Raw genomic sequence first — 23,274 nt, 5'->3', positions numbered from 1 at the left:
GGGAAGGGCGAATAATACATTTAAAATTAAAAATTAAATTGTTCACTTTTGGTAAATGTATTGGATATAGTGGTGGGTTGTTTTTGTAAGTACAGTTTTTGGATCATTAAAGTTAGGGGGGCAGCTGGGGGGGCAAGGCTCTAGAGTGGGGGGGCACCTGCCCCCCCTTGCCCCCCCTTGCCCCCTTGTAGATCCGCCCATGGAACACAGACCGACGCTGAGCTCTATTGTATATCTATAGCGTCACATCACCTCGAGCGCTGCGCGTGGACTGTCCTCGCTGCAGTCGTCACTGCGTCTCTGCCTTTCGCCCCAAAGAAAGCTTACCGCAGCTGTCAGCCTATTAGTGAGCACTTTTATCGCGTTTACCTTTTACAGTCGCCCGAAGCAGGAATCGCCAGACCTCCCTTTGGTTCTCTTTTCGGTAAGTCTCTCAATGACTGTGTGTTTTCGCTGGAATAAGAAACCTTAAGAAAGTCACTATGGAGCTGGTTCATCTAGCCTACCTGCAGCATTGCAATGCATTGATTCATCACAGAGGATGTAATGTGTATGATTATGAAATTTATGAATACTTTTGTATCTTGTATACAAAATAATCACTCTATTAAACCACTTAATTGAATGTTATAGCCTATATTTTAAGATTTTTTTAAGTGTTAGTAATATTTATAAACGAATCACTGTTTTATGAGTTCAAAACATCCAAAGGGGGGGCCAAAGGACACACTAGTAAAGTTGAGGTCAAAAATGTGAGCTTGCCTTGTCAAATGAATAGACATTAGTGGACAATGGCCCCAGGTGTACACGTCTGAGACAGCTGAGTCTTATTGTGTGTCATAAGGCTAGGTGAGAAATGTGTTTGTCCGCACAGGTTGGTGCATATAATACATTTTGTATGCTTTTGACACATTAGGTAGTCAAAAACACCAACAAAAAAAAAACATTGTGTCCTTGATTATTTTTGGAGTTGAACTGTAATTTTGACCCATGCTGCTTGTATTGTATTTTGCTTCTGGAGAGTTAAAGAAAAACAAAAAATGAGCTTTGAAATGATAGTTGTACTGTTTGTTCTATATATCTAGTTTTTGTCTTGTGTTATGATGGAATCCTATAGGAATTTCCCATTAATTTCACTTCCAGATTATGATTATGTTTTTTAGTTCAAATTTGAAAATACCTACTTGAACGAATGTCCTCAGTGCTAATACAGCTTCTTATATTCTGCAGGATCAATGCATAATGTTCAAAAGTGATAGAGCAGAAATAAGAGCGTAGTGTAATTGTAAGCATGTATTTTCTATAAATCAATTATACCTACAATCTTACACTCTCAAGGTCATACTGTAAAATTATTAAATAAATGAAATATAATGTAACTTTAAAGGGTTAGTTTGCCCAATTTGCAAAATTATGTCATTAGTAACTCACCCTCATGTCGTTCTAAACCCGTAAGACCTCCGTTTATCTTTGGAACACAGTTTAAGATATTTTAGATTTAGTCCGAGAGCTCTCAGTCCCTCCATTGAAGCTGTGTGTACGGTATACTGTCCATGTCCAGAAAGGTAATAAAAACATCATCAAAGTAGTCCATGTGACATCAGAGGGTCAGTTAGAATTTTTTGAAGCATCGAAAAAACATTTTGGTCCAAAACTAGCAAAAACTACGACTTTATTCTGCATTGTCTTCTCTTCTGTGTCTGTTGTAAGACAGTTCAAAACAAAGCAGTTTGTCATATCCGGTTCGCGAATGAATCATTCGATGTAACCGGATCTTTTTTAACCAGTTCACCAAATCGAACTGAATCGTTTTAAACGGTTCATGTCTCCAATACGCATTAATCCACAAATGGGAAGTCGTGGCCTAGTGGTTAGAGAATTGGACTCACAATTGAAGGGTTGTGAGTTTGAGTCTCGGGCCGGCAGGAATTGTGGGTGGGGGGAGTGCATGTACAGTGCTCTCTCCACCCTCAGAAACCACGATTTAGGTGCCCTTGAGCAAGGCATTGAACCCCCAACTGCTCCCCGGGCGCTGCAGCATAAATGGCTGCCCACTGCTCTGGGTGTGTGTTCACAGTGTGTGTTCACTGCTCTGTGTGTGTGCACTTCGGATGGGTTAAATGCAGAGCACAAATTCTGAGTATGGGTCACCATACTTGGTTGAATGTCACTTCACTTTCAAATGACTTAAGCTATTAACTTTTTTAATGTGGCTGACACTTCCTCTGAGTTCAAACAAACCAATATCCCGGAGTAATTCATGTACTCAAACAGTACACTGACTGAACTGCTGTGAAGAGAGAGATGAACACCGAGCCGAACCAGATAATGACTCGTTCACTAGTCAAGAACCGGTTGCATCGGTTTTCGGATCACCAGTAACGTTAGTTCTTTCTGACAGTTCGATTCAATAAACCTGTTGAAGAAAACGGTTCACCGGTTCTTTTGCGCTCGACGTAATGGCGTCGTTGGCGATGACTGCAAGCCTTCGATTTACCTGGGCTCATAACGTTAGCACAGAATCAGTTCAGAATCAATCACCAAAAGAATCAGACGCTCTGTGTGTCGGTTTGCTTCACGCTGAATCACACATGCACAGTATCATCAGCTCCTCGGTTCTCGAATCGGACACGTCTGACAGAAACGGTTCTTGACTCGTGAACGAGTCATTATCTGGCTCAGCTCGGTGTTCATTTTCAGTTCTCTTTTCACAGCAGTTCAGTCAGTGTACTGTTTGAGTACATGAATTACTCCGGGATATTGGTTTGTTTGAACTCAGAGGAAGTGTCAGCCACATTAAAAAAGTTAACAGCTTAAGTCATTTGTGGATTAATGCATATTGGAGACGCGAACCGTTTAAAACGATTCAGTTCGATTTGGTGAACTGGTTAAAAAAGATCCAGTTACATCGAATGATTCATTCGCGAACCGGATATGACAAACTGCTTTGTTTTGAACTGTCTTACAACAGACACGGAAGAGAAGACAATGCTGAATAAAGTAGTAGTTTTTGCTAGTTTTGGACCAAAGTGTATTTTCGATGCTTCAAAAAATTCTAACCGACCCTCTGATGTCACATGGACTACTTTGATGATGTTTTTCTTACCTTTCTGGACATGGACAGTATACTGTACACACAGCTTCAATGGAGGGACTAAGAGCTCTCGGACTAAATCTAAAATATCTTAAACTGTGTTCCAAAAATAAAGGTCTTACGGGTTTGGAACAACATGAGGGTGAGTTATTAATGACATAATTTTGCAAATTGGGCAAACTAACCCTTTAACTTGGCTGGCTTAATTTGCATGTGACATAATCTGTCAGGCTCGTGTGGATGTGAACACTGTTGTAATGAGTCGACTCTGGGTTTAAAATGCCTTTTGATCTCTGGACAGGGCTCATTTTGCACAGTCGTCATAACACCTGCTAGTCAGTTCTTAGATGACACAAATGCTTATACAACACATTGTTGTGTTGATCATAACACAGCATTTTTTGTGCTACAATCATAAGATGAGCTCAACACAAACAGCAGATCTGAACATTTGTTCCACCGTGCTGCTGCTACTTTGCATTAACCAATGCTAGTAGTCTGTGTGTACACCAAAATCAGTTTAATCTATATGCATTACAGCAGTGTTGTGTGAAAAGGCAAAATCATTTTAAGAGATCGATTCTGTCTGCGCGATATAGTCACAGGGGACAGAGTATTCTCTATGGTCTCTTGTTGCAGCTGAAATAGCACTGATGCAGCCTAAATGGAAAATGGAGTGGACTCTTGCTTTTTAGGTAGATAGGCTCTACGGTTCCTTTTTTAGCCTGCAGTGACCAGTTCTTTCCAACAGTATCAGTAGATCAGTGCGGCAGTGCCTCATGTTCAGATGGATCTTCTTAAGAGTTAGTAAGGTACTTGTTAAGTTTAGGTATGGGGCAGATGAAGAGATCTAAAATACTGTCACTGTCACAATCTCTAGCTGAAGTGACTGTGAGCTTTGCTAGAGGACACTCCATTCCAGATTCTTGCCATTATACCTCAGACTCCATTTACCATAATCCTTTGAATGGACTCATCATAAATTGCAATCACCTGTCTCTCATCTTCCATCAGTCTCACACTGTAAGAACAGCACCCACACACACATGCTCGCATCGCTGGTGATTGAATGTTTTGCCTTTCTCGTGTTTTGATCCATGGACTGTTACCTTGTTTTTGATTGACAACTGCCTGCCCTGATTGTTGCCTGTCTTGTTGGATTGCTCTTTTGTCTGTGTCTTGGATGTTATTGTTTGCTGTTATCTGACCCTGCCTGTCCTGACTACACTCTTTTTAATGAAGCCTGCTATTGGATTCCCACTTCGTTGTCACGGCGCCTCTATCGTTACAGTCAGACTAACACATTAATATGTGTTTTCTTCTTAGTGAACTGGTTGAGCCAGTTCACCAAATCGGACTGAAACGTTTGAAATGTTTCGCATCTCCAGTAAGCATTAATCCACAAATTACTTAAGTTATTCACTTTTTTACTGTGGCGGACACTCCCTCTGAGTCAAAATAAACCAATATCCCAGAGTAATTCATTTACTGAACTGCTGTGAAGAGTAAACTTAAGATTCACACGAGCAGAGCAGCATGTGTGTTGTACTAACTTTTCTATGTGGACTAAGAGGGCTGCGTAGCCTGCACACTGTGACTCCGTTTGTTTCAAACTCATCATTATGCGCACAGGATGTGCATAATCGTTCTGTGCTGCTCTATAGACCCCTTAATCGCCTACGTCACTGTGACGTCACCGCTCTAGCTGGAGGCAAAACATAAGGCAGAACTCATTGCAGGAGCGCTAAAAGTTTGAGGTTTTGACTTTAAAATGTCTTCTTGTTGAGTTTTTGGGTGCCAGAATAGAAGGAACAACACTTTTGTTTCAAAACTAAAGTTTTACCGGATCCTGGCAGACATTCCTTCACAGAAATCAAGAAGACAATTGTGGTTGAATACAATACGGCGTACAGACTGGACCGAGATGATCATAAATAATGCTCGTGTTTGCAGTGCACACTTCATATCAGGTAAAATAATCTATGCATATGAACTGGTGTGTTGGTTTTATCGAGTAAATAAGCAAGTTTCTGTTTTATAGGTGAAAAGTCGCCAACCTTCAGCGCACTAGCTAGTTTAAATGTTAAACAAACATACAGCGATAGATGTGTGTGCCATCCTTTGAATGGTCTCTTAAAATAATACACATTGCTAATCATAGTGAGCCCAGCGATAGGTTACATTAGAAAATAAGCCTTGACAAAATTCCCCATACCACCCAAAAGTAATTCATATGGCCATATGGCATACGGGTCAGGTAGCCTGCTTCCATCCGCGAGAGTTAATAAAAAAAAAAAAAAGCTGTCACGGTCCCGCAGAGTCAGGGACTGTACATATTCGGACAGTTCCGAACCTTCTTCTGCATCCATGTTTAATAAATCCCTCCTAAAACGTGCTAGTAACGCTTGTCAACATTGCGTCTGCGCCTCTTTTTGCCTCCAGCTAAGCCCCGCCCACCCGGAGACGTTGGAATGTTTACAAACTTTTAAGGGGTCTATACTATAATACTTTTCTGTGCAAAGATTACTATAGCCTTTTTTATTCTGTCCTATCTATCACATTACTGACTATTACTGTGCTATACATTTAAAAGACACATATTTTATATATATGTATATACACTTGTTTTTCATTAATGTATTTTACAACAATACAAAGAGCAATGTGTAACATTTTACCACATTTTAGACATATTCACTTTTATTTGTAAATAAAATATTTCACTAGATTTTATAACATTATTGTGCACCCTTGATTTTTCTAGAGGATCTTTTGCTGCTGAATTATCCACTAACCTAGTTTATAATAGTATTTTTGTGATAGAATGTGAATATATATTTTTTTATTTGTTATTTTTCATTCAAATGAAGTTGTCTATATGTTGTAGATTGTGTTTAACACACAAAAGAGTGACGATCAGGTCAACACAGAGAAGTATAGAAATAAAAAAAAATGTGCTGGTATCGGATTGGATCAGTATGAGCAGAGACTCATACGGGAACGGATCAGATACCTTTTTTGTATGTTTCACAGAAAAGCAGGAAAGTTATACAGGTTTAAATTTTGTGTGAACTACCCCCTCAGAGGAACTACCAACTCAAGAATGAATGTTTTGTCGTCATTTTAAACATGTGACATTTTCTTCAATAGAACACTGAAATAAAACTGTTTTGACCTGCTCTTTTCTACACAGTGAAAATGGATGTTGAACAGGGACTGTAAATCTCCAAAAAGTGGAAAACCCCCATATGCTAGCTTTGTGTGTGATTGAAATTTCAGTCACATGATGTTCACATTACATTAGTAAATGATGATTGATTTTTTTATATTTAAAGGTGCCAGATTTCTCAATATATGATGTCATACTCGGGGAAAGTCCCGTCCATCTGTGACACTCTCTGCCCTATTAGCATATATACAGCCCGGAGTGATAAACAACTTTACAGTTTACTTTCTGTAGCTGCTGGAGATACAATGTCGGTGCCAAAGAGCCATTAAAAGTATGGTGTGTTGGGATGCACCAACGAACATAGGAGTCTCCATAGACCGCTGAGGACATGTTGGTTACATTTCATTTTTGAAGGAAATGTCCTGGAGAAAAAATTGAAAAGTCCTATATGTTTGTGCTAACATTCTACACCGGACTGCCTTACTAAGTCAGTTCAGCGCTGGAGTTATGCAAAGATTGCTTCTGAAAGAGGGATCCATACCAATGCTTTGTGTGCAAATGTCCAGACTCCAGACAAACTAAGCATCATGCATCACATTTTGCTACCATTGTCTCTGCTGGTTTTCACTAATGCTGCTTTCACGTGCTACCAGAATGGTTGTGAATGTGAGGCAATGAATGTGAGCAATGTGAGGTCAGTAACACGGTCACCACCAGTTGAACCGTAACATCAGTATACCCATGAGAGTGAGCTCTTGAAGCTCCACACTCTTCTGAAAAGGGAGGCAGGAGTAGCAGCTCATTTTCATTTAAAGAGGACAAACACAAAAAACTCCGCATTTTGGCTCATACCCTAAAAGTGGCAATTTCAACAAGCTATCTGTGGGGTATTTTGAGATAAAACTTCACATACACATTCAGGGGACATAACAGAACAATTTAAAATATTGTGTGCATGAATTCTATGGCACCTTTAAGTGAACTATTCCATCCTTTAATGGTAGAAATATTGTAAATCTTTGAAATGAAGAGAACAAAATGATTTCACCAATCCTATTGACCAATTATTGGATCATTTGAACTTTCAGTTTTGTGGCTTGACAGAAATCTTTGACAATGTAGGGATCAGCTGGATAAGGATTCAATTTAGAATGATGCTTATTGTCTAATTAGTTTGGTATCATAAATCACACTTACATAATGGGAACGAGCTACTGTATATGGTGATGCATTATTGCTGATTCATAGTCAGTTTCAGGGCAACTGTTTTTAGCACTCAGAATTTGCTGTGCTGTGCTTTTTTCTCATGGGTGGATCCCTCATAAAGAGAGGTATTCCCCAAGGATACAGGCCTCCAATGCAGTCTGCAGATCAAGGCAGGCTATGCTCCTATCTTTAAAAGCTCCCCGGCTCACAGTCTGGGCTTGGTGGCCTCATTTTTACCATATCTAAAATGTATAAATGTTTGTTTTGTAGTATTTTCTGCATCCATGTCTTTAGTGAACAGTCAAGATGCATGTCTTTGCAATTGGCTTGAAAATAAAATGCTGTTGTGCTGTTGTGGAAACGAAATTAGTACTCATTATCGTCAGCATTGCTGCTCGTTTGTCAGTCTCAGGCTAAAAATTTAATATAATGAACTTTGAAGCGTAATGTTCTCATCAAGTGTTTACGTGAGCCTCTATGAGTGTGGTGAGAGCTCATCTATATGATTAAGAAGTAGTGAAGAAATTAAAAAGCAGCAAATTACTCAGCATTTCATCCACAGCACTACTGCCATGCTTTCCTTCTCTCTCTCTCTCTCTCTCTCTCTGCTTTCATTGTAGCCTTTATTAATGTAACCGAAGGAAGGGCTTTTTCAATTTGCAAAACAAAATGAAAATGTCACATTGAAAATTAGGATGTGATGACCTTTTGGTAATTATGTGAATGATGCTTTGTTTAATTAACCCATTTCCCTGACAGTATAGCTGTGTGTGACAGCCATCTAGGGGGAAATGTGTTATGGGCTACTCTTATAAGCATGTGGGCAGGATAAAACACTGCTCATCCTCCAAAGGAACAGACAAATTTGTAATAATAATTATAAGCTGAAATAGGGGATTTCTTATGAGAATGCTCTTATGACTAGTGAGATATTATTTACTGACACAGTCTATTCTGGAACGTTCTTTAGGCACCTTCTCATTTTCTCAGTGCTAAGACTACTGAATGACGGCTTTGTGTTAATGAAAATGATGAGATCTTTCAAGGAAAACACTCAACCAGAGGCTTTACTGGTGGTCACAGACTTTTGGTGTGTTTGTCCCACTGATCTAAGCCTCCTTTAATTGTAATCAGCCAGCATTAAATGATATAATCCACAATCACTCACTCAAGCCATCATTAGTGTTTGTGCACTTAGCCAAAATCACTTAATATCCCATTTTCTCAAATTCAATTCAATTTGTATAGAGTGACACTTATATATATATATATATATATATATATATATATATATATATATACTGCATAGGGTGTTTAAGGTAAAGAAGAAACCTTGAATCCAGACTTCGCTAGATTATTTATACAAATATATGGTCTATTCTGTGAAATGACTGATTTTGAAGGTGATTATGAAAGTGGTTCTGTATGAATTTTATAAGGTTTTAAATATTCTGTCTGTTTTTATAAATACAAAAGTGTTTATATTATATTTTTTAAAAACATTTATAATTTATTATTCAGTAAGGATGGTTTAAACTGATCAAAAAGTACAATAAAATAAATTGTTTTTCAAAATACTGTCCTTTTGAAATTTCTATTCATAAAAGAATCCTTTAAAAAGTATCACAGTTTCCAAAAAAATATTAAGCAGCACAACTGCTTTAAACACTGATAATAAGAAATTTTTTGAGCACTATATCAGCATATTAGAATGATTTCTACAGGATCATGGTCTGGATCAAGACTGGAGTAATGGTCACTGAAAATTAAACTTTGCCATTTCAGAAATAAATGATGTCTTAAAATGTATTGAAATAGAAAGCATTTATTTTAATTGACAATAATATTTCACAATGTTAGAGTTCTTACTGTATTTTGGTCAGCATAAGAAATGTAAAAATTGCCTCAGTCTTGTAGAACGACTTTTATACAGTTTATACAATTTATGCAGTTAAAATGAGCTCCAGCTCCAGCTCCAGGCAGAGTGAGATCATAGCTATTTTGATTTCTGTGCCTTGCAGACACCATGGGGAAACAGAACAGCAAGCTGACCCCTGAGGTAATGGAGGACCTGGTGAAGAACACAGAATTTAATGAACATGAACTCAAACAGTGGTACAAAGGCTTCCTGAAGGATTGCCCCAGTGGCCGACTCAACCTGGACGAGTTCCAGCAGCTGTATGTTAAGGTAGGGATGCTAGTCACTCTGTGATACAATTTTCCTAGATGTTCTGGCTTTTCATTGGTCCTGTTCCAGACTGAAGAGGTCACTGAAGAGTGCATCAGATGCACCTTGTAATTTAAAAGTGACTGGAAGAGCCTTCTAAATCATTCAGTTGGATAGTCTGATATATAACTGGCACCAAACTGAATTCAGATCTCCAGGGCTATGCTAGCTGGCTATCCAAATGGCTGGTTTGTATGGCATCTCAAGGACGAACAGTTGCTGTCATGACAGGTTTTACTCTCCTTAGTAGTTCAGTCTTTTAGATTTGTTGGGATATATATTAAAATTTTGACTGTTTAGCAAGGAAACATTTTGCTACAGATAACACTTTGTCTGCTGAGTTTATCTACTGTACAGCCTTGCAGTTCCAATTATAACATGACACTACATGCTGAATAATATGAATATGAATTATGTAAAGACATTATGCAAGATCATTTCTACTAACAGCCAGAGTAAATAACCATAGGTCTCACAGCTCTGTTTAGAAACCACAATGCTTTCAGATTGGCTTGAAATGAAAAGAAATAGCAGCTGTATGCAAAGCCTTTAAGTGATCTGGGATGGCAGTTTTTACAGCAAAAAGATATCAAGAGTTCCTGCAGACTGGACTGAATGATTGCTTGTGTGTGTGTGCGATGATACTTAAACTGCGATGATACTTAAACATTAACCAATAACTGTGCCAGTAAGGTGAAGGTTCTCTTACGAGAGCTCTCTCGTACTGCGTCTTAGCTAAGACGCTACGGGAAAAAACTCTTTTCACGAAATACTGAAGCAAAAAATTATCCTTAATTTTGTATTTTTGTAAAGCACATTTGCAGCAGTACACTGTAAGAAAAAATACACCATATCTACTCAATAAAAATGAGGCAACAGATTACAAGCAATATTATTAATTAAATTTCACAAGGTTTGGTATTGAGTAAATATTAATTAAATGAGACCCTTAATAGTTATACATTTAATATAAGTAGATTTTAATAGAAAACAGTACAGAATTAATTATAACCTAAACAAAAATATTGAGTTGATTTGAAAAAGATAAACTCCCTAATGTGTAAATAGTACTAATAAAAATTAATTAGATTCTACATATCATAATTGAGTAATCATCATCTACATTAATCAGCACATTGATTTAAATTTAATCAATGCAATTAATTAAATCTAAATATTTCTTTCTTATGAATAATATGGCCCAGAAAGTACAAAATTTAAATACTCAAATAAGAATTTTATTAACAATTCACTTTTGTGCTTTAGACACATTGTAGCACATCATTGAACACTGCAACCACAGTCTCATTTCAAGCCAGAAGATGGATCTTGCATTTCAAACCAGACATTTGAAAAGGACAGAATGCTGACTTTAAACTATTTTGTAAAAACAAAAATAAATGACATACAGAATGGTGATGTGTCCATAAACCTGTTTCCATGCTTTATCACCGAACTTAGCCACTAAATTGAGTCAATAATGATCTTAAAGAAAAATCCTCCAGACGCGCATGTACCAAAACAAAAGCAGAAAAGTGTAATTTGTACGAAGTAAAAAACATTTTGTACCTTGAACTAGAAATCTCAATGACATTAATGGGATAAGAGTCCAAATCAGTGCTAACTTACAAACATAACACTTTCAGATGTGCAATTCCCAAGCTCTGTAGAAGCTAAACATTGTGTAGCAAAACATGTACACTGCAACTACGGTCTCATTTTCAAGCCAGAAGTTTGCTCACGCATTACAAACCAGAAATTTGAAAAAGGACAAAATGCTGACTTCAACTATGAAAAAAAAAAAAAAAAGCAATGAAGATCTTAAAAGGAGAATACGCCATAATGGCATGTGCCAAAACATAAATAATAAAAGTGCAAATTGAACAGAATAAAATACATTTGTACTTTGATCTTACAACAATTGAAATGGCACGACATTCGTGGGACAAATCAGTGCAAACTTAAAAACATAGCACTTTCAAATGTGCAATTTTCAAGCTCTGTAGAAGATGAACATTGTGTAGCACAAAAGTCTACACGGCAATACAGTCTCATTTCAAGCCTCAAGTTTGCTCTTGAGAGACTGGACTTTACTTGAAAGCTTTGAATCATCCAGTTCCAAGAAAAGTTTTTGGAAGACCTCAAAGGTGTACTTTAGCTGTGTGGGATAATTAAGATTCAGCGCGTAGGTCAAGCCAAGGAGGACAGAGCAAGCCCTTGCAATATCTCCAAGTCCTGTGATGACTTCCACGCCCTCTATGATGATCCCAATGATCTTTGGGCTGTTGCTTGTAGAAGCTCCAGGCTTTGGGGTCACAGTAATGGCCATTATGAGCTGTTCAAGTTCCTCCAAGTTCTCAATGTCCTGCAACATGAAATTGTAAAACGGTCAGAAATATATTGCAAGCATATCACATTACTAGAAAATACATTCATTATTGTTTTCATAGCTTATAAATCTATTTTATTAGATTTTATTTTCCCGCAGGCCTTGGTGTCAAATTGGTCTGTTTTGTTTTCTTCTCCACTTTGATGTTTTTGTACAGGGTCCATGCAGGTTACAATAAGTCAAATTCAAGACCTTTAAGACATTTTAAGACCATAAAGATGTAAATTTAAGACCTACAACGATGCATTACCAAAAAATATTCAGATCAAAAAAATTCTGAAGAAAATCATCATTAATTTAATTTACAGATAAAGGTCACATATCTAGATCAAGCACCTATACATGAGAAATTAAGGAAATACGGTCCTTGAATTAAGTTAATGTAAATTAAGTTCACCTACGTTGAATTCTTTGAGATGTCCCACTTGTTCTCCAAGGTATTCTATAAGACACCGGAGAACAACCTCTCTGGTCCTCTCAATCGAAGAGTGCACCGAGTCCTTGGGGAGGAATGCAACAACTGATAAGTCAATCACTTAAAAAAAAAACTGGATGTTTCTGTAATTTAGAAATGTAAACACATGATGCCTATCAATTCTGATCATACTTTACATGCCTGTTTTACTTAATGTGTAAAGCTTCGTCAGACCACAAGGCAGAGCTTCATAATGGCTTTAAAATAGAAAATGTACTGTTTATGATTTTGTGATAATCCATTAGCCCTTCCACACATGCACTGCAAGCCTGAAATTATAAATACATCACCTGAAGGGGATGAATGTGTAAGCACAAATGTTCGAATCTGACATTAAATGGATTTAACCTGGACAGCTCTATAGTACAAAGTCTGTGTCATTTCTGAATTACCCCATGTGTGAATACAACAGTGAATTATCCGGAGGATTCACAGTGAGCGATTGGAGGTATTCAATCAAGATCAATTTGTAAAACAAAAAGCAGCATCTTAAAGGCATGAGCTGTTATTTTTTCCTTTTCTAAAATAGGGCAGCAGCTCTGGAGGACAATTGTCTATCCTTATTCATATAATTAGGAAATCTTATGGAACAAAGCTACTTCTAATTTTGAAAATTACTGTACCTGCAGCAGTTCCATTATGATCTCCAGTCTTCTTCCAAGTGCTCCACCTTTGGCACGAAATAGCATCAGTAGCTTGGGAGTGTGACGGTCTAACGCAGACATAAATTTTGGTTCCAGAAGTACAGTGGTTGTTCTTTGAAATTCTGCATTGATCTGTAACAAAAAGGCAACAATAGAGACAAAGGTATCACATCCGTTCTTAGCCTCTTAAACCTCTTTCATATAAATTGACTAACATTCAATACTTTTTGCCACTGTGAGAGTACTGAAGTCCCCCTCCACAATATTTGTATATTTGAACATTCTGGAATTGTAAATGAGGGAGAGTTAGATGTAATTTTAAGGATTTAATGACATTACTGAAACTTTATGGAAAAAAAAACATGTTAGACAAATTATTAATCAAAGTAATAGTATTTTTTTTACATCTTGAAGTCAATTTGACAAAATTAATTGGAAGCAATCCCTTACAGGGTCGTCAGTTTCACATTTTCATTGTTTCTTAACAGGAATTACACATTCCAACTTACTTGAGAAGGGTCAAACAGGGCAGGCCAGCGGTCCTTCATGGCTCGAACAGTTGGACACAGATTGATGATTTCATGTCGTCTGAGGGCAAATGTTTTGCTCATTTGGTCTTTGACTACATTTTCGTTGTTCTTCTTTTTTGACTCTGTGACCAGCTCTTCCCTTACTTTCTCCAAGCTCTGCTCATTTTCACCAGCTGGGTAGGGTGGCAGATAATTGACCTCTGCCCTTTTTGCCTTTTTTACATTTTTTGCAGACTTCCTGTCAGCAGGGCATTTATGTTTTAGAGCATTGCATGTAACATCTGGAATACCAAAGCCTCTTAACTTGGTTCTGTAGTTAGCCATCTTGTATTTAATACTATTCTGCCAACCAATGACGCCTGAAGAGCTGCCTGGATCCTTGAGACATGGATGTGCCTTGATAAGCGCTTCAGCGACAGAAAGACGATTCTGGAGTGATGGATAGGGAGTGTATGTATAAATGGACTGAGCTAGCTTTTCAAGTATATCGGACTTGATGTTTGGCATAGTCAGCAGTGTGCCCTCTTTTCTATAAACTTCATTTGCTCTTTCAAGAATCATTTCGGTTTCAACAGAGAACCGTGGAATAATGAAATCAGTTGGCCATGGTTTCTTTTGTAGGCTGCTGCTTGCTGACATGATGGCTGAGCTTTCAGATGACGACTCACACGAGCCACAGGAGTCTTGTACAGTGGAACTTGTGGAGGCAGGATCATGGGATTGCTCTGAGGTGAAACTTTCATCGTAGCTGTCATTAAGTGGTAATGGGTATAAACTGAGAACAACTGGATTGATTGTCACAACCTTAATTGTGGCCTTGTGTCTAATTTCAGCAGTGGAGTTGAGAGTAAAAAAGTCACCAAAATCTGGATCTAAATACTGCAGGCTGAAGTCGTCGGTTATACTTAATGTCAGTTTGATGGCCAAGTTCAGCTCCTCCATTGTCTCTGGTATTCCGGATGGAAGAGTCAGTTTCTCTATTCTGTGCCCAAAAAGGACCCGGAGCATTGCTGAATCCATGTCAGGTGGCCTAGTGAGAAGAAAATAGTCTTTAAAAAAATAAAGGTTATACCTCCATTAAGCACCAAAATTACTCAAACCCTCAAAAACAAGTGATGTGTGGGCATCCGTTATTTGTAAATAAGCCAATTCACAAAATCACAAACACCCTACAGTTTATGATAGAGGGAAAAGATAGAATCTACAATGTACAACAAATGTAACGTTTCAGTGTAACCACACGCATTCCTGCAATTGTGTAAGCTGCAAGTGGATAGACATCTTGAAGGCTGAGGTGATGAACAAGATTCACTTCATTACAGGTCTCCAACAGAAAAGATCTGAGGTGCTCCAACTACCAAGCATTGAGTTTCTTGACAATGAAGTAAAGGCTGCTTTCCAAGATCAACATCTGTATGATCTCTACAAAGTCTGGAAGCCCTCCTGTAGAACCATACGTCAAGATCATCCCAGCTGAATACCTTGTTCCATGGTATGTCAAAGTGTTTGACATCTGTACACTTGTTAGATGTGGAAACAGTTTCTTGACAGACTCCTGGATGTTAACATGTAGTACTTCCAAAGGCAAAGATGACACTTTACTGGTTACCAGGGCAGGCTTAGCCATATTTCTTTGCCAGTTGTAAGCCATCATCAGCTGATGTTTTGTTGAAAGTGACGCCAAGACATTCCTGAAATTGCTTGAGAACCTCACAACACGCTTGAAGAACTTATGCTTGGCCTCAAAGCGCATAGTCCACAGTCTAACTAGAGGACCAAATGCTTCTATGAGCGCAGGATAGTGCTCCAAAAAATGGTGTTTGGGTGTCAATCTTAAATCAGGGAAAACTTCTTGCAGTCTATGACGATGCTCAGATATTTTTTGGTCAAGATAAGCAACACTTTCAATGGAGTGGAGAGGGGCCACAGAGAGCTCTACAATGTCCTTAAGTGTCATGAGCATTTGCCACGCTGGATCATCAGAGGGTATCCTTGGGCCAATGAGTAGTGGCAGTGACCTTATGAGTGCCCAGTTCTCATGACCATTTCCTCCTATAGTACCACGACTACCAAAATTTACTGGGATGGGTTGAGGGCGGTCAAGATTGTCTGTAAACTCAAATGGAAATTGCTTTATTAAGTCATTAACTTCTGATAATGTGAAGTATTTGTTCTTAATGAAAGTATTCAGGCAGTGTGCTAATTCTTTAGGGACAATGCCTTCAAATAGGTCGTGGAGTATATCAGGAGGGTAACCTCTAACAAAACTGAAGTGACTCAGCTTCTTAGTCAGTGGGCAAGTTTTCTTGACTCCATAGCAATGAGGCAAGGTGGGGTCATCTTCTAGAGTTTTGAGATGCAAGTTATGAGTTTCCTCAGTCCGGGGTGAAAATTCCCCACAGCGTACCTCCTTTTGAGAGTATTCAGATTGAGATCCTAAGCAGAACCTGCAAATGTAAGGACCAGTGAAGTTTTCAACAAGTCCACCAAGAGAGTGTGCACCAAGATTGTCTGCTGCCACACAATATACAGTGCCTTTTATGTTCTTTCCAGCACAGGCAACAAAAACTCCTTCTTGTTCCAAAACAGACAGATCTTTCAAGAGAGGCTCTAAAACAATATCATAGCCGAATCGTTTAATGTCAACGGCTTTGCAGAGAATGGCCAAGTTTATTGCAGAAAGAGTAGAGCGCAGTCCAGGTGGTACATTTGCCAGGATCCAATAAACTGCAGTGATCTTGTGTTTCTTACGTGACGTCCCTAAAGGGTTGCAAACCTCAAAATCATCAGCATAGAGAATTAATGCTATTCTTGGTTCATCCACAGCAAAAAATGGATTTTGTTTGAAATTTTTCCCATCTTGAAATGATTCATACTGAGTGGATGAGATTTTTTTTTTCAAAACCTCATGTGCAATATCCTTATTGGTCAATATATGCTCCAAGGTCTGAAGAAGGGGCACATATTGAAAGCTGAGATTCTCCTGTGAATCAAGGATGTACTCTACTGGCTGGACAAATTCAAACTGTTTCTTGAAATACTGTCTTCTCTTATACACAGAACCAAAGGGCCCATTTTCTCCCAGTGCCTTGCTTGTAGGGTGTGACTTGCATATTTCCAACACCAATTCGTTAACAAGGTCCTCCTCCACATCACAATTGTACTTTTTCAAACTTGTATCGACAAGCTGACGGATTACTGGAGCAGAAGCGGTATATATAAAATAAAGCTCCTCAACCAAATCATCAATACATTTTCCAGAAACGTTGTGTACACTTTCCAGCTTCAAGAGAAGTGAGCCAATTCTTTGGTGAATTTCTTTTGATATATCCACTGTAGGATTTATACTGGTATCACTATCATCACAATCACTATCACCTGGGGGTAAAGGATCAGTTTCATTTGGTAAAGTTTGGTGTTCACCAATGACATTTGGCTTTAAGTCTTTAAGTGAATGAGGGTTGTGCTTTCTGCTTTTGTGCACAAAAAATGTTCCATATATATTGGTCTTAAATGTACATCCAACAAAAACACACTCTACGGTTTCATGACTCCTTAGATGATTCCCAAGGTGTTGGAAATATTCTTTTTCAGTGGGATATTTAGCGGAGCAAATAACACATGTGAAAGAGAGGACTACACCTGGCCCCTTAGCTTCATCCTCTGCATGATACCTTGACAAATGTGGTTGGAGGGCACTTAATGTTTTAAAGGAGCATGGACAATAATAATCAAGACAAGGTACCGAATTTCCAATCTCAAACGTCCTGTGCTGTAGTCTGTAATGCTGCAGAAGATCACCCCTTGTTGTCGCTCTGAATCCACAGACTTTACACTGCCATCTCATTTGGCTGCACCTAAGGAAAACAAAGTTTTAGATATGAGAAGTGCCTTTCAGTTTCACATTTCTACAGATAAAAATCATCCCTGTGTGAAAAATTAAATGAATTCATGCAAAATATTTACATATTTAGATAAATCCTGGATTTTTTAATTGGAGAAAAGGAGTTGATGTCATTTTAAAGGATTAGTTCACCTCAAAATTAAAACTTCCTAATTATTTACTCACCCCAATGCCATCCAAGATATCCATGTCTTTATTTCCTCAGTGGAAGAGAAATTAAGTTTTTTGAGGAAAACATTTCTGGATGTTTCTTCGAATAATGGACTCAAATGGGCTGAATGTTTTGAAGTCCAAATCAATGCGGTTTCAAAGGTGTTTTAAGTGCTTCAACGGGCTGTGGACGATCAAAGCTGAGGATTAGGGGTTCATCTAGCAAAACGATCGGTCATTTTCTAAAAAAAAAAAATTATTTACATACTTAAGCACAATTATTCGTCTTGAGCCGGTATAGGAAGCACCGGGAACTATATCTTCACTGAAAGGTCATGCTGTGGAAGTGCCAATAGATAGAAGTACCGTTTCTAAACAGTGGGGCGGTACTTCCGCCAGCGCCTGCACTGTTAAGCGTGACCTTTTAGGGATGACGTAGTTCCCGGTGCTTACTATTAATATATTATAATTATAATTGTGCTTAAAAAGTATATAAATAATTATTTATTTTTAGAAAATAACCGATTGTTTTGCTAGATGAACCCCTAGTCCACAGCCCATTGAAGCACTTAAACCACCTTTGAAACCGCATTGATTTGAACTTGTTTTACTCAAAAAACTTAATTTCTCTTCCACTGAGGAAATAAAGACATGGATATCTTGGATGGCATTGGGGTGAGTAAATTATAAGGACATTTTCTTTTTGAGGTGAACTAATCATTTAAAGGATTTCAATGATATAATTTAAGTTATTTTTTGTGGAAAACCATATCAGAGAAATTATTATTCCAAGTAAAGTTAGTCAAAAAAAAAAATTATAAAAAAAAAATAACCGGTGGCAGAGTGCTCTGAGACACTGAAGTCCTAGATTGCATAAGAAGAATAAAGTGACGGTAGGGGCCACTGTTTGATTCAACAACTATTTTGTGTTTAAATTTGGACTTATTTAGGTAAAAATGTAACTTAAATGACTAGCTAGCTAGTTAAAAAGACATTCATCACCAGTCATCTTTATGTCAAATGAACATTTCTTCCAATGGAGTTCAGCTCCCGAAACTCCAAATATCCAAATACAGTATTCTGTTACTAAAATGTTTTCAGAAACTTTTAGTTTAACGTTACAGTTTGGCTGTAAAATGAGAGAGTCTGTGCCATCTGAATTTGAATTCCTCCCCTCCTGCTAGTTACGTTCGCGAACTAACTTAAGTGCTAGCCGCTATGGACGGACATTACCACACTAAAATTAACAGATTTATGCATGGGAAGAAATATAATCGCGGCTCTAAAACGTAACACTGTTAATAGACTGACTTCACGTGGATTTAGCTAAGTTAACTTCACATTTGCAAGTTGCAACAAAACGGTGAAAAAACAAAGAGAAGTTACGTTACCTGCCCCGGGAAGACGAGCTCCACACACGAGAAGTAAAGCCACGGAACTGCGTCAAGTGCCGTCGGAAATATACGATGCTCTTCCAGCGATAACCCCAAATATTGCTCTTTATGGAACCTTAAAATTAAACCCAATGTACTTATTTACGCAATTTCATAAAAACATACTGAGGATATTATATTAACACGCAAAAGACCTAGGAACCATGACAGTGAAAATGCTAACACACATCCTTCAAAATAAAAGTTTGACTTCGATACATAAGAATTCTTCCAAAATGTATAATGCTGTTAATATTATAGCGCAACAACATCACACTATAGCCTTCCAACAGAAGCCAACTTTGTGTTGCTGCTAAGTCTCTTTTTCTGTGGTAACTCATTTTATATTGTAATATACCACTACATGCGTTCTTCTTACTAGCCCAGTGATAACAAAATAAGTTTTCTTACCTAAGTCAACCAGTTAAATTTTGCAAGATGAGCAATGTAGAAGAAAACGAACATTCACTGTCTGTAGCCTAACGTTACTCTTCAAATGTCTTGTAAGCCAGCTGCCTTTTTTTTTTTTTTTTAAAAAGGCGCACTTTGACAGGAAGTGCTTTTCAATTCAAATTTGCCTGATTACATTAATTTGAATTCACTCAATATTCTCTCCATTTGGGATTAGGTAAATATAATGCTTAAGTTTTATTTAACTACAACGGGTAGATTTTATTCCAACCATTTTTATTTGAAATTTAATTAAATATTTGCCTCAAAATCATAAACACAATTATATTGAATACATTTTAACCAAAAACATTAATTCAAATCTACATGACCACAGAATCATTTCTTACAGTGTACACAGCCATAGGCGAGACGGCTCGTCCGCTCATTGGCTTGTTCTGCGGCAACTGCACAGCCAACTGCACAGCCTATCGAGCGCTTCGCGCCCTTCTTGCCACTTTCCGCCGAAACGGGTCTGGCCCAACCTATAAAAGGAGCTCGAAAAGGCTGACTCACCTGATTTTTCATCTCTTCAGCGAAGCTCACGCATCGCTGGATCACGGAGGAAGCAAGCGCCGTCTGAAAAAGCATATCAGCAGGACGAGCCATTCTGACTTTCATGCCTTCCACTGCCGTTCCTGCTGCGCTATCCGGGGCCCATATCCTTTACATCCTTATATCCGTTTATATCCTGTGTGTGTGTTCGCCCTGCGACGCACACTCACAAAAAGAGCTGCGTCTTTTTAAAGATGCCCTCGTGCGGCTTGTGCAGAGCCCCGCTCAGCGAAGGAGATCGTCATGTCATCTGCGTCTCCTGTCTGGGTGAGGACCATGCAGCGATCGCGCTTGCTGACGGCGGCTGCCCTCATTGCGAGCTACTGCCTATGGTGACTCTGAGGACTCGCCCGGCATCCTTCTCGAAGCCTGCATCATCCGCTGCGCCGCAGCGCCGTAAGAAGCGCCGCTCGCAGCGCCTACCAGAACCGCCTCCAGCTCGGCCGAGCTCGCCGGTTCCCTCCGATTCGCCGGCCTCCCCTGCATCGCTTCCCGATGTTCAGCGTCCGCTGCTTGCCGACGCGTCATCTGAGGAAGTGGATCTCAGGCCCATGTCGGAGGAAGAAGACACGTGTTCTCTGCTTGTGAGGGTTGGGCGAGCTTCGTGGATCTCGCGCCCGCTGCTCAGAGGCCCAGCAGACGGGGGGATATCGATAAGGAGCTGATGCGTGTACTCTCTCTGGCCGCGGCGAGCCTTGGCCTCGAGTGGTCTGCACCAGCGCACCCTTCACGTTCCCGGCTGGATGGTAGCTATCTTCCAGATGAGCGCTCTTCCTCAAGCTCAAAGCACGCCCCTTTTCTTCCTGAGCTTTACGAAGAAGTAGCGAAAGCTTGGGACGCTCCATTCTCGGCGAGAATCCGCTCATCTGTTTCGCCAGCATTCTCCACGCTGGACGGTGCTAAGAACAGAGACTACCTGTCACTTCCGCCGGTGGAACAGGCTATAGCAGCGCACCTTTGCCCGCCCTCTGCTGGACGGCGGACTAAGGTGGCGTTGCCATCCAAAGCCTGCCGCATGACGTCATCGCTGCTCGCACGGGTATTCTCTGCTGCTGGGCAGGCTGCGTCTGCGCTACACACCATGGCTACGCTACAGATTTTCCAGGGCGATCTCCTCCGCAAGCTGGATGAGATGGGACCTGAAGCGATCTGTCTCGCGGGTCTGAGGAGTGCTTTGGATCTCTCCCTCCGCGCTACTAAGTCCGCTGCACAGGCCATGGGACGGGTTATGGCTTCCGCTAAGGTGGCTGAAAGGCATTTGTGGCTGACGCTTTCTGACATCAAGGAGTCTGAGCGTGCTGCGTTCCTTGACGCGCCGCTTACTCCTGCCGGCCTCTTCGGATCATCTGTCAACGAGTTTGAGTAAACGTGCCCACTTCCCAGTGCCCACATACACTATGTCACATACGGCGCGGGGCTTCTGTAAAAACGATCATCCGTCAACGAGTTTGTGGAGAGATTCGCCGAGGACCAGAAAGCTTCGCAGGCGTTCAAGCACTTCTTGCCGAAGCGCTCCAGTTCTGCAGCTAGCCGCTCTAAACCGGCCCCACAGAGCTCTCAGTCACGCCCACCGCCTCCTGCTGCGTCATCGCGACTGCGTCATCGCGACAGCGTCAGCAACGCAGCTCGGGACCCCGTTCTCGCTCTTCAAGCCGTCACCCCGCGCCACGGCAGAAGATTGCGGTGAAGCCAGAAGCCCCGAAAGCATCCTAGCATAGCTGGGAAAGCGCCGGTCTTCGAGTTCCGCTGCGGCCGAGCTCTCACCCAAGCGTGCCGCTGTTGCAGTTCCAAGAGTTGTGACTGCCTCAGTGTCCTCTGCAATGCACAAGCCTGCACGAGTGCCCGCTTGCCTGCACACAAAAGCCGTTATCACGGCTACCCAGATGTTTCACGAAAAGAGTGTTTTTTCTGGTGTTCCGGCCACGGCCGATGGTGCTATAAATGTAGTGACGATGCCCACTCCTCAGTGCCCATCTCCACATGTAAGCACAGCCCTGCACACAGGGCCTGTGCCCATAATTATGACTCAAGTCGGTCGCGCACACTGCATAGTAAGCGTGCCCACCCCTCAGTGCCCACAATTACTATGTCACACGTGGTTTCTGTAAACCACATGTGGTTTCTGTAAAAACGAAACCCGTGCACGCTCGTCCGGCCACGGCCGATCGTGCTATAAATGCAGTGACGATGCCCACTACTCAGTGCCCATCTCCACATGTAAGCACAGCCCTGCACACAGGGCTAGCGCACATAAGATCGACACAGATCGGTCGAGCGCGCCGCATAGTAAACGTGCCCACTTCCCAGTGCCCACATACACTATGTCACATACGGCGCGGGGCTTCTGTAAAAACGAGGCCCGTGCACGTACATTCTGCACAGGCAGACAGCGAGTTGAAAGTGGTAAATGTGCACACATGCAGCCCACAGTTACTCGCAGATATATCGAGTCCCACGGGACCCGCTCAGCCTCCCCCCAGTCTGTTAAGCGCCGGGACGGGGTCGAGGAGGAGCGATCTGCCCGCTGTGATCAGCGCGCTCCCCGCCTCAGATGCGCAGCACACTCGAGCGCCGCCGTGGCCCAGTCAACAGAGCGCGCTTCGCATCCAGCCCTTAGCCATTCATGCAGATGCATGGTCAGCGCTTCCAGGGGTTTTGGATTGGGTGCTAGGCATTATAAAGAGAGGCTACTCGCTACAGTTTTCTCGACGCCCACCGCGCTTTTCAGCGCGCGTCGAAACTACAGTCAAAACAGAAGTAGCACACATACTTCGGGCCGAAGTATCAAAACTGTTGAGCAAAGGGGCTGTAGAGCCTGTGTCTCAAGCTCAAAGCGAGGGGGGGCTGTACAGCAGATACTTTCTGGTGCCCAAGAGAGACGGGGGTCTCAGGCCCATACTGGATCTAAGACAGCTGAACAAAGCATTGATGAAACGCAGTTTCAAAATGCTTACGACCAGGAAGCTCCTCGCGCAGATTCGCAGAGGGGACTGGTTCATGTCAATAGATCTGAAGGAAAACGCTCACTGCCCCGCGTTCTTTTCCAAG

The 23,274-nt window shown here is 40.6% G+C and overlaps 1 protein-coding gene across 1 annotated transcript in view; it reads left to right on the top strand.

The window, feature by feature from the left end:
- The first annotated feature begins 208 nt into the window (after positions 1 to 208).
- The window catches only part of vsnl1a (visinin-like 1a), a 47,114-nt gene continuing 24,048 nt past the window's right edge, over positions 209 to 23,274 (top strand). The window contains exons 1-2 of the mRNA XM_059498456.1: positions 209 to 424; positions 9,491 to 9,657. Of these exons, the coding sequence (XP_059354439.1) occupies positions 9,496 to 9,657 (162 nt within the window). The 5' untranslated portion in view covers positions 209 to 424; positions 9,491 to 9,495. The remainder of the gene's footprint in view (positions 425 to 9,490; positions 9,658 to 23,274) is intronic.

The sequence above is a fragment of the Carassius carassius genome, chromosome 18, assembly GCF_963082965.1.
Source record: "Carassius carassius chromosome 18, fCarCar2.1, whole genome shotgun sequence".
Lineage (NCBI taxonomy): Eukaryota > Metazoa > Chordata > Actinopteri > Cypriniformes > Cyprinidae > Carassius > Carassius carassius.
This window is presented reverse-complemented; position numbering and strand designations above follow the sequence as displayed.